Source organism: Leptopilina boulardi, unplaced genomic scaffold, assembly GCF_019393585.1.
Source record: "Leptopilina boulardi isolate dan_hultmark-lab unplaced genomic scaffold, ZJU_Lbou_2.1 LbouV2_188, whole genome shotgun sequence".
Classification (NCBI taxonomy): Eukaryota; Metazoa; Arthropoda; class Insecta; order Hymenoptera; family Figitidae; genus Leptopilina; species Leptopilina boulardi.
This window is the reverse complement of record NW_026137738.1, coordinates 269,244-281,496: the sequence shown is the minus strand read 5'-3', so window position 1 is coordinate 281,496 and position 12,253 is coordinate 269,244. Positions and strand designations below refer to the sequence as shown.

At 22.3% G+C, this 12,253-nt stretch overlaps 1 protein-coding gene across 1 annotated transcript; it reads right to left on the bottom strand.

The window, feature by feature from the left end:
* Nucleotides 1–3,830: 3,830 nt before the first annotated feature.
* On the bottom strand, nucleotides 3,831–12,061 carry LOC127277871 (uncharacterized). Its single transcript, XM_051299267.1, has 8 exons — nucleotides 11,842–12,061; nucleotides 10,813–10,925; nucleotides 8,536–8,661; nucleotides 8,022–8,147; nucleotides 7,192–7,317; nucleotides 6,658–6,858; nucleotides 5,831–6,041; nucleotides 3,831–4,335 (listed from the first exon to the last, which is right to left on the bottom strand). The coding sequence occupies exons 1-8, from the start codon at nucleotides 12,017–12,019 to the stop codon at nucleotides 4,160–4,162; spliced, it is 1,257 nt and encodes a 418-aa protein (XP_051155224.1). The 5' UTR covers nucleotides 12,020–12,061; the 3' UTR covers nucleotides 3,831–4,159.
* Nucleotides 12,062–12,253: the final 192 nt, after the last annotated feature.

Below are 12,253 nucleotides of genomic sequence, written 5' to 3'. Positions count from 1 at the left end.
TGAAATCCTACAATTTTTCTCGTCATATTTTTTCCTTCAATTTCCTATGTCAATTTCCAATGTCAATTTCCTTCATCGTTTCTCATAAAAAAACCTATAAAAATTCATAGCTAAATCCTTAATTAAACACTTTCCTATATCAAATCATACATAAAATCTTTTTTCAATTCATGAATAAAAAATTCTGACATAAAATCTGACATGAAATTTTATGTAAAATCATTTCATCTCTGAATATGATTTTCCTATATAAAATCATATACAAAATCTGATGTAATATTTTACATAAAATCCATTTTCAATTCATGAAAAAAAAATTCTGACATAAAATCTGACATGAAATCTTATGCAAAATCATTTCATCCTTGAATAAGATTTTCCTATATAAAATCATATGCAAAATCTGATGTAAGATATTACATAAAATCCTTTTTCAATTCATGAATAAAAAATTCTGACATAAAATCTGACATGAAATTTTATGTAAAATCTTTTCATCCCTGAATATGATTTTCCTATATAAAATCATATACAAAATCTGATGTAAGATTTTACATAAACTACTTTTTCGATTCATAAATAAAAAATTCTGACATAAAATCTGACATGAAATCTTATGTAAAATCATTTCATCTCTGAATATGATTTTCCTATATAAAATCATATACAAAATCTGATGTAATATTTTACATAAAATCCTTTTTCAATTCATGAAAAAAAAATTCTGACATAAAATCTGACATGAAATCTTATGTAAAATCATTTCATCTCTGAATATGATTTTCCTATATAAAATCATATACAAAATCTGATGTAATATTTTACATAAAATCCTTTTTCAATTCATGAAAAAAAAATTCTGACATAAAATCTGACATGAAATCTTATGTAAAATCATTTCATCTCTGAATATGATTTTCCTATATAAAATCATATACAAAATCTGATGTAATATTTTACATAAAATCCTTTTTCAATTCATGAAAAAAAAATTCTGACATAAAATCTGACATAAAATCTTATGTAAAATATTTTCATCCCTGAATATGATTTTCCTATATAAAATCATATACAAAATCTGATGTAATATTTTACATAAAATCCTTTTTCGATTCTTAAATAAAAAATTCTTACATAAAATCTGACATGAAATTTTATGTAAAATCATTTCATCTCTGAATATGATTTTCCTATATAAAATCAAGTTCAAAATCTGATGTAAGATTTTACATAAAATCCTTTTTTAATTTTTAAAACAAAAAATTCTTACATAAAATCTGACATGAAATCTTATGTAAAATCTTTTCATCCCTGAATATGATATTCCTATATAAAATCATATAAAAAATTTGATGTAACATTTTACATAAAATCCTTTTTCGATTCCTAAATAAAAAATTCTGGCATAAAATCTGACATGAAATCTTATGTAAAATCATTTTATCTCTGAATATGATTTTTCTATATAAAATCATATACAAAATTAGATGTAACATTTTACATAAAATCCTTTTTCGATTCCTAAATAAAAAATTCTGACATAAAATCTGACATGAAATCTTATGTAAAATCATTTTATCTCTGAATATGATTTTTCTATATAAAATCATATACAAAATCTGATGTAATATTTTACATAAAATCCTATTTCAATTCTTGAATAAAAAATTCTGACATAAAATCTGACATGAAATCTTATGTAAAATCATTTTATCTCTGAATATGATTTTTCTATATAAAATCATATACAAAATCTGATGTAATATTTTACATAAAATCCTATTTCAATTCTTGAATAAAAAATTCTGACATAAAATCTGACATGAAATCTTATGTAAAATCTTTTCATCCCTGAATATGATTTTCCTATATAAAATCATATACAAAATCTGATGTAATATTTTACATAAAATCCTTTTTCAATTCATGAAAAAAAAATTCTGACATAAAATCTGACATGAAATCTTATGTAAAATCTTTTCATCCCTGAATATGATTTTCCTATATAAAATCATATACAAAATCTGATGTAATATTTTACATAAAATCCTATTTCAATTCTTGAATAAAAAATTCTGACATAAAATCTGACATGAAATCTTATGTAAAATCTTTTCATCCCTGAATATGATTTTCCTATATAAAATCATATACAAAATCTGATGTAATATTTTACATAAAATCCTTTTTCAATTCATGAAAAAAAAATTCTGACATAAAATCTGACATGAAATCTTATGTAAAATCATTTCATCTCTGAAAATAATTTTCCTATTTAAAATCATATACAAAATCTCCTTTAAGAATTTACATAAAATCCTTTTTCGATTCTTAAATAAAAAATTCTGACATAAAATCTGACATAAAATCTTATGTAAAATCTTTTCATCCCTGAATATGATTTTCCTATATAAAATCATATACAAAATCTGATGTAATATTTTACATAAAATCCTTTTTCGATTCTTAAATAAAAAATTCTTACATAAAATCTGACATGAAATCTTATGTAAAATCATTTCATCCTTGAATAAGATTTTCCTATATAAAATCATATGCAAAATCTGATGTAAGATTTTACATAAAATCCTTTTTCAATTCATGAATAAAAAATTCTGACATAAAATCTGACATGAAATCTTATGTAAAATCATTTCATCTCTGAATATAATTTTCCTATTTAAAATCATATACAAAATCTGATTTAAGATTTTACATAAAATCCTTTTTCGATTCTTAAATAAAAAATTCTTACATAAAATCTGACATGAAATTTTATGTAAAATCTTTTCATCCCTGAATATGACTTTCCTATATAAAATCATATACAAAATCTGATGTATTTTTTTACATAAAATCCTTTTTCAAATCATGAAAAAAAAATTCTTACATAAAATCTGACATGAAATCTTATGTAAAATCATTTCATCCCTGAATAAGATTTTCCTATATAAAATCATATGCAAAATCTGATGTAATATTTTACATAAAATCCTTTTTCGATTCCTAAATAAAAAATTCTGACATAAAATCTGACATGAAATCTTATGTAAAATCATTTTATCTCTGAATATAATTTTCCTATATAAAATCATATACAAAATCTGATGTAATATTTTACATAAAATCCTTTTTCGATTCTTAAATAAAAAATTTTTACAAAAAATCTGACATGAAATCTTATGTAATATCATTTCATCTCTGAATATGATTTTCCTATATAAAATCATATACAAAATCTGGTTTAAGATTTTACATAAAATCCTTTTTCGATTTTTAAATAAAAAATTCTGACATATATTCTGACATGAAATCTTATATAAATTTTTTTATTTATATATGATATACAACAAATTTTTTGTCGGTTTTAAGCTGGTTTTGGAAATAATATTTTTAAATTTTATACATTCTTACAGGTTAATACATGTAATTATTTCACACTTGAAGTTGGTACGAAATAATTAAGTATGATGAATTATTAAATATTACATTAATATATAATAATATATTATAATATATTATTACAATATTATAATATATTATTATAATATTATATTATAATATATTATTATAATATTATATTATAATATATTATTATAATATTATATTATATTAATATTATTAATAATAAATAATTATGTCTGTAAACCTGAAAAAGTTATACAATTTTCATTAATGTTTTTTAGAAAATTGATTGAATACCCAACTGAAAATGTCTTGTGTTAGTAGATTAGGGTTTGATTTAAATATTCCGATGGTACTGTAATTTTTATTCTTTAACCTTAACTGAACCTGTTCTTAATTTTAATTATAATAATCTTTAATGTAAATTATTATGACAATAGAATTTTATTAAATAATTATTACAAAATATTATTTTGTTTCATTAACTCCTTAATAAAGAGAATTTTAGTTTTTTTACAACTAAAGTTTTTGGTTACATTATACCTGATATTACAGTAATCTTTTTTTTTGTTTAAAATACACTTTAAATACACTTAAAAAAACTTGGGTTCGTTAGATGTATTGTGTATACAAGATTATTTAAATAAATAATATTAATAAAAGTAGTAGAAGATACAAAACAAACTATAATTAAACCGGACAATTAAAATGTTTCTTCATTTTTAATGTAAAATTTCCAAAAAAAGTAATATTTTTATTCTAAATCAGAAGAATCATCAGACATATCTGGATTTGTTTCTGAGGGCTGTTCTTTTATTTTCTTAAAATCGTTAATTTGTTGGGTTAGTTTTCGCCTAACGTCTTTTAACTTTTCCCGAACTTCTAACTTCCCAGTGATGTTTTGTCCTTTTAGGCGATCGCGGTAAAGTTCTGGAAAAGAAAATTAACTTGATTGAGAGGGTATCATTTTACCTAATTTTCACTTCATTTCAAGAACTTAAATTTTTTATTATTTTTATTATTATTATTATTCTTATTATTTACATTTCAACTATGAAATTACTTTTCAACTATCAATATTAGATACTAAATAGAAATTAATTTTTTAATAATTTCAATAATAAAAAACTGATCAAAGTTTTAAATATTTTTATAAAAAAAATGTTTCTTTTTTCTTTTTCTTTAAAATCTTTAAAAGTTTTATTAAGTCAATTATTTTAATACAGATATCAGTAAAATTAGCACGTCAAAATCTTTGAATGTCTATTTAAAGAAAACTTATTTTAGTTTAATTCAATTTAAAATAATTATTAAGTTGAAAACATTCTGAATGTTTGAATAAAAGTAAATTTTAAAATATGTTAAAGTCAATAATAAATTTTCAAAAATTATTTATAACTATTAAATGATTAAAATTTGGAATAATTGAAATTTTTATTGATAAAATTTTTAATTAATTATAATTTTAATTGTCTAAATTTTGGAATAATTAAACTGTTAATGGATTTGGATGCAGATTGACAGTTATTTTAACTGACTAACGTTCGGAATAATTAGAATTTTAACTGATTATAAAATGTGTAATAAAAAAATTTTCAATAAAAATAAAAATTTATGAAACATTTTTAACTTTGAAAAATTTAAAGAGTTTCTTAACTGATTACTTTCCTTTGACTAAAAAAATTCCCTAACTTTTCCCTGAGCTCTGGGCTTTCCGTTACAGTAATTGAAAAAAACGCATAAATAATGCCTGAAATAAATTTATTGTAATTTTTATTGAATAGAATTCCATTAATTGAAATATATTACAACATATTCATTTAACTGAACATTTAATTCATAAATTCCTACTTGATAATACTTTTCTTTGACAGAACTTTAATTTGTTTGAATAAATATTCGACTGAAACGTATCAAAAACTAACGTTTTTAACGTTTAAAATTTACTAATGAAAGATTTATATGTAATTATTGATTGGTTAATTTTAAAATTCGCGGCAAAAGTTTTTGACAAAAATTAATTTGAACAAACGACAATCTGTTAAATGAATTCTTTAGTACAGGTTAATTGTAATTCAAAGAAATAAAAATTCTGTACAATATTCTGACAAATACAAATTAATTTTACTGGATATTAAGTTAAATTAAAATTTGAAGAATTCAAAATTTTGACAAACAGAAATTCTGTTAAATTAATTTTTGGTTATTTAGAAATTCTGTAACATAAAGAATTGGTTTAATAAAAATTCCGACTTACAATAATGTGAATAAACATAAATCAGTCTCCAACAAATTCTATCTAATGAAATTCTATCAAACAAAAATGATCAGAAATTAATTTCAGATAATTATGTGTTAAAAAAGATATATTACTCATTTAATAAATATAGGAAATGATTACATTATAAGTATATTTGTTACTCACTTTGAATTGTTTTGATTTTTCTCGGAGATAAAGGTTTAAGAGTTTCACCATCCTTTCCAACTCGTAATCTTTTCGAATCGACACATCTGTTTTCGAATCCTTTAGGCCAAAAAATTCGTATAACTCCTAATAGCCAAAGAGAATTTTTAGATTTTTTTTTTAAAACCTCCCAATCATTTTTGTGAAAAAGAACACCTCCTCCTAGGTAAATCTACCAAAACCAAAAAAATTAAAATTAATTAATAATAATTATAATTAATTAAAATTAACAAAAAATATAACTAAACAAGGTTAAAAATACATAATTTTAAAAACAATAATACTCGTATTTTTTTAAATTGTTATAAGTACCCCGATTAGTGAGTTATGAATTTTTAAAAATGTAAGGAATTGCAATTTTACACCCTAAATTAATTTAATATGAGGTATGTTAAAAACATTATTTAACAATTAAATTTTTAACAATATTCTTAACTTTAATCAACTTTTGAATATTGAAAGTTAAACTGATTTTTTAAATATATTATATTGAAGTTTGAATCACAACATGTAATGTGTGTATTATTTTCTTTTGATAAAAAACTAATGACGTTAGAGAATTTAAAATACAAAAGATACTTTTGGACAACTTTTTTGAGATATTAAAGAAATATTGTCTGAAACAAAAGGAAATTATAATAGTAATTCGGTAAAATAGAGAATAATTGTTTTTTTATATGAGATTTTAAATGTGGACATTCTGATAAATTTATATTGGGGCATTGAAGATAAAATAATTTAAACTTTAATTAAATTGTACTTCAGGAATTATTCATGTCTTCAATTACCTGATTATTTACAATGGAGTACCTCTCCAGTTTTACTCGATTATTACTCTGAGTCGTATTTTGAGAATTATTGTTGACTTCCCTATCTTTAGGTACCGAATTTGGAACTTGTACTTCCTTTTCTGCATAGTGATCTTGCGATTCATTGGTTGCTAAAATTTTGTCTACCATTTCTGGTTCAGTAAAATGTTCGCTCACACTCTATAATTTAATTATAATTATTTACAGTTAGAGAAAATAATATATTTTCAGTGATAAAATATTATTATTTAAATAAAAAGTAATTTTGAATGCGAGTATCTCCGTTTCTTCTAGGAAGTCAAAAAGATTACAATTTTTTTAAATTTAAAAACACCATTGAGATGCCAAATCAATGTATTTTACATTGAGTTGATTTTTATCCGGAAATGAAAATAAAATTAGATTTAATTCGACAATGTTATTTTTATTATAGTTAATGATACTTTTTGTAGGAGAACTCTTGTTTCGTTTATTATTATTCTTTAAATTAGTTACTACTTTCAATATACTTGCCTTTGATTTTTCAGCTCGTCTGTTTATATTATTCATTTCAGTCTCATCATTTTCACTTAAATCTAATTTTTCTGTTTTGATTACAGCAAGCATATCATTTTCTTCTCCTACTTTTTTTAAAATAGGCTGAAATTTTAAAGTAATGAATTATAGTTAAATGAAAGAAATAATTTAAAGTGTCTAACGACTGGTTACAATTAGAAAAAAATAGTTATCAAGAAACTTTTTAATAAATTATTAAAAAACTAAACATATTCTATGTAAAAAAATTAAATAAACTTTCATTTATTATTATTCTTAAAATTGGTTATTTCTTAAAATATATGTACTTGCCTTTGATTTTTCAGGTCCTCCATTTATATTATCCATTTCAGTCTCATCATTTTCACTAATTGTAAGATCTAATTTTTCTCTATTGATTGAAACAAGCGTATGATTTTTTCCTATTTCTTTTCTGCTAGACTGCAATTTAAAAGTAATGAATAAAAGTGAAATGAAAGAAATAATTTAGAGTGTCTAACGATAGGTAACAATTAGAAAAAAATGGTTAAGAAACTTTCTAATAAACTATTAAAAAACTAAACATATTCTATATGAAAAAATTAAATAAACTTTAAGGGAATCCAAAAAAATAAGTTTCAAGAAGAAACTAAATAAACACTAATAAAAAAAATAAAAGCAATAATAAACAATGAATAAACCAACACTAGAATTTTTGGAAGCGAAGAGAAAATAGAAAATATTAAGAATAATATTTTCAAGTGGAAAAACTCTTGTTTCATTTATTATTATTGTTGAAATTAGTTATTTCTTAAAATAAATGTACTTGCCTTTGATTTTTCAGGTCCTCCATTTATATTATCCATTTCAGTCTCATCATTTTCACTAAGATCTAATTTTTCTCTATTGATTGAAACAAGCTTATGATTTTTTCCTTCTATTTCTTTTCTGGTAGACTGCAATTTTAAAGTAATGAATTATAGTGAAATGAAAGAAATAATTTAGGGTGTTTTAACGATATGTTACAATTAGAAAAAAAAATTGTTAAGAAACTTTCTAATAAACTATTAAAAAAAGTTTAGAAATCAGTTTTTATTTAACACCGAAAATTATACAATTGTTTATCTAAACAAATTTTTTTTATTTGTTGATTAATAAAAACTATTAGAAATATTATTTAGGCAAAAAATTATAGAATTTTTCAGTTTAACAAATTAATTCTTTAAAAATCGTTTATCATAAACGTGCGTACTTCAGCTTCGTTCTCAGTAGTATGAAAATTCTTTATTTATTCTCAGACTTACTTCACCGTTATACACCATTAAATTTGTCTGTAATTAATACCTTATTTATATTGATACTCTTCTTATCTTTATTCTTGTTTGGCTCCTGTTTTGATATGTCTAATTTAGCTCTTTTAGCTAAAATATCTTTCCCTTTAAGCTCCTTAGCTAAACGTTGCTTCACAGTCTATAATTTAATTATAATTAATTAGACCGAATTCATTTCAAATCATGTAAGCTGGACATTGTCGAATCTACAAAACAATTTGATCCCTAAATTATTGCTTTTAAAGATTTTTGAAGACACATATTTTTTTTGTTAATCGTCGCTCATCTCAAAATTATCAAAAAAATCTTTTAAATGTAACAACAAATTGAGATATTTAATTCTATTTTTATGGACCTGAGAAAGCTTTCTTTCTTCTTTCAAAATAATTTAAACTCTTTCAAAAAAAATCTTACTACTCTACCAACATAGGGCAAACTCAAATTCATTTGGAAAATACTCTTTACTATGAAAACCATTGACAACAAAAATTATAACAAAAAAATTGGACATGTGCGAGTTAAATTTTTTTAAAATCAAATTTAACTTAAATGTAATATATAAGTAAGTACAATTATAAAAATAGAAAATGTTTTTCCAAAAAGAAGTAAAATTACTGTAGTACTGTTTTTTAAACAGTAAACATTCAGTAGTTTACTAAATTTTAGCATTGTAGATCAATTAATGTAAAATTAAAGAAAAAAAATTGTTTCATAATTTGTTGTACTTAACGAGTGAGAATGCACTAATATACCAAACTTTATCTTTTTAGGTCAAATAATTTGAGTTAAGTAAAAAAAAATTTTAAACAATTTTTTAACTATATTTTCTGAAATCAGACAATAACAATACACTAGTATATAAATTTTTAGTGTTCTGGGTAACATTTAAAACATTTTATTCTTTAATCATATGATATACGACGATTGCGAATAAAAATTAAATTTAATATAATTTCAAGGATCAAATTGAATTCCAGCTCAGTACATGTCTATCCTCTCTGAATTATAATGTATTTGGTCGTTATAATTGAAAAAATATAATCATTTATCTGTGATTTAATAAAAAAAATCTGAAAAAATGGATAATGTTTATAAAACTTTCAGTTGTCAATAAAAAAAAGAAGTTTAATATCGTTTCCAGGGTGTCTAACTACTATACGAAAGAAGATTCCTTGACTTTTTTCTGACCTTTCCCTGACTCTGAGTAGAATTATTTGAAATTCAAAACCTTAAGAATAAAATAATTAATTAATAAGGTAAGGTGGGTGGAGTGTCTCAGACAAATGATTTCTTCATTTTAAGTCAATCTTTAGAATAGGTCTTAGAAAAAATGTTCTGAAAGTTTTTAGGATATTATACTAGAAGTAAGGACTGAATTTTTATCAATTTTATGGGCAAAAATAATAACGTGAGCCACTCCACCCCACATAAATTTTATGAAATCAAAAAATAAGTAGAAAGTTGAAGAAAAAATGTAAAACACGAATAAATTAGAAGGTTTCGTATGAAAAAAACGATTACATTCGGACCATTGTTGTTTTAATAAAAGTTTACTCCTTACTTTACTATACTTCTCGGACGTTAAACATTTTTAATAAAGACGATTAGTTTAAGGAAAATATTGATAAATATATTTTTATGTCTTCTCTCTATTTGGTACAAATACGTACAAAATTTAAGTAAAATAAAACGTCAAAAACAAGAAAATGTAAGGAAATACAATGTTGAAGAGAAATTTTGAACGAAAAATTGAGAATTTTAAAGATTCTTGGAATCAGAGGAGAAAATGTTGGTAAAGCTGAGAACTATTTTATTCAGTTTTTAACACTAAGTAATTTATAATTATAATTAATTTTAAAAGAAAAAACGCTATATATTCGTTGTAAAAAATAAGCATCTTTTTATAAAATATTTTGGTAATCACTTTTAAAATATTTCGAAACGTTATCAAAAACATCTTAAAATACATTAGGTAAAGATAGAATGTTTTAGAATATATAAAATTGAGTGAAAAATAGAAAAAAGTTAGAAATTATAAAATAATTAGAATTTAAGATACAAAATAAGAAAGTTTGATCTGTTTGTAAAAATTAACAAACAATATATATTTTTACAAAGTTTTTGTTTAATTGACTAAAATTTACAGAAAATTGAATAAATTTCCTGCTATTATCTAACTATTTAAATTATCTGAATACTATGACCATTAGACACCCTACTTTTACTGTTGAAAGGTTTTAAATAGAATATAACTATTTAATTTTTTTTTATTTATAATTATTATTTATACCTTATTATTTTGATGGGTCTCTTTTAAATCCGAATTTTCTTTTCGAAGACTGATCGTTGCGAATTTGGGACGCGGACCGTTTAGCAATTTGTCTTCTACATCCTTCTTTGATTCTAAAAAATTCAAATATTTAATTAATTTGTCTTTTATTTAAAAAAGACCGGATTTCTAGAAATAAAAAAATATTTTAAATATTGTCAAGGTTTACAACCAATAAATTTCTAATTTCTAAGCATAACCTTCATCCTAGTAATTCAAGAAAGTTTTATTATTAATATAATAAATATTAATAATAATTATTAACTAATAAGAGAAAATATGAAATATTAATTAAAATTATAAAATAATTAATTTTTATTATTAAAAAAAAAATTTCTGATAATATTGGATTCTTAAACATTAATTCAAATTATACTGAAATTATTCTGTTGCGGTGTGCACACCAACCAAAAGACTTTCAAGTTCTTAAGGTCATGCGATTGTTTTGGTTTTACATATAAATATTCTCCGCAAGTTTTTTCAAAAGATTCTTTATATATTGAGACAAAATTATGTGAATATCACATAAATACTGTAAGGATTCATTATTATGTCTATTTCGTTATTAAAATATAAGAAACTATGACTTTTTTATTAATATTTAATTTCAATATTACAGTAAACTATGATTAGAAAATACGAATCACGACAAAAAAATATATGTTTATCACACCACCTACTTTGATTTTACTTTTTTTTGTACACTAAAAAGTAATTGTGCACAAATTGATACATGTTTAGAAATTAGGACATTTACGTTATGAAAAGATTAGAAGTAATAATTAAAAAATTAACAGAGAATGAAAAAATGAATTTAAAAATATGATGTTCAACATCTTAACCACATGGAAGAAAGTTCCAGATTGATATGAAATTTAAAAGTATATTTCATGGAGTTCTCTAATTAAAGTTTTAAGTGACATTTTTATATTATCAATAAAATAAAAACTATAATAAGAAAAACATTTTAATGCAATAATCTATACTTACCGCCTACTAATCCTATTAAACCTAAGCCCAATTTTTCTCCGCATTTAATTCGGAACTCTCGACAATTATTTTTTTCATATTTTTGAAAATTTATAATATCTTCAACTGGCACAATTTGTTTATCTTTATGCTTCACTTTGTTTGGACAGGAGTCCAAATATTTTACATACGCGAACATTTTTAATTTGAGGAAAACCACGAGGCATGAAACTAATGGACATTAACACTGTAGACTGATTACGCAGACGCAGAATAAAATTCAAATTTTAATCAAGCGTATGCATATTCGTAAAGGCCGACGCACAGTTGCTTCTTAAAAAGTTGCTATAAGGCAGTCCAACTTGTGACGTCACGCTACGTCACAAGATGGACTGCCTTATGTCCGGTGGAAAATGTCTAGCTTTGTCCACAA

What these genes read in the sequence shown, in the direction of transcription:
- LOC127277871 (XM_051299267.1), bottom strand. Translation starts at nt 12,019, where the DNA reads ATGTTCGCGTATGTAAAATATTTGGACTCCTGTCCAAACAAAGTGAAG. An exon ending in TTTAATAGGATTAGTAGGCG is followed by an intron (nt 10,926 to 11,841) that starts GTAAGTATAGAT and finishes TGAATTTTTTAG; the next exon opens with AATCAAAGAAGGATGTAGAA. An exon ending in ACTCCATTGTAAATAATCAG is followed by an intron (nt 6,042 to 6,657) that starts GTAATTGAAGAC and finishes TGGTTTTGGTAG; the next exon opens with ATTTACCTAGGAGGAGGTGT.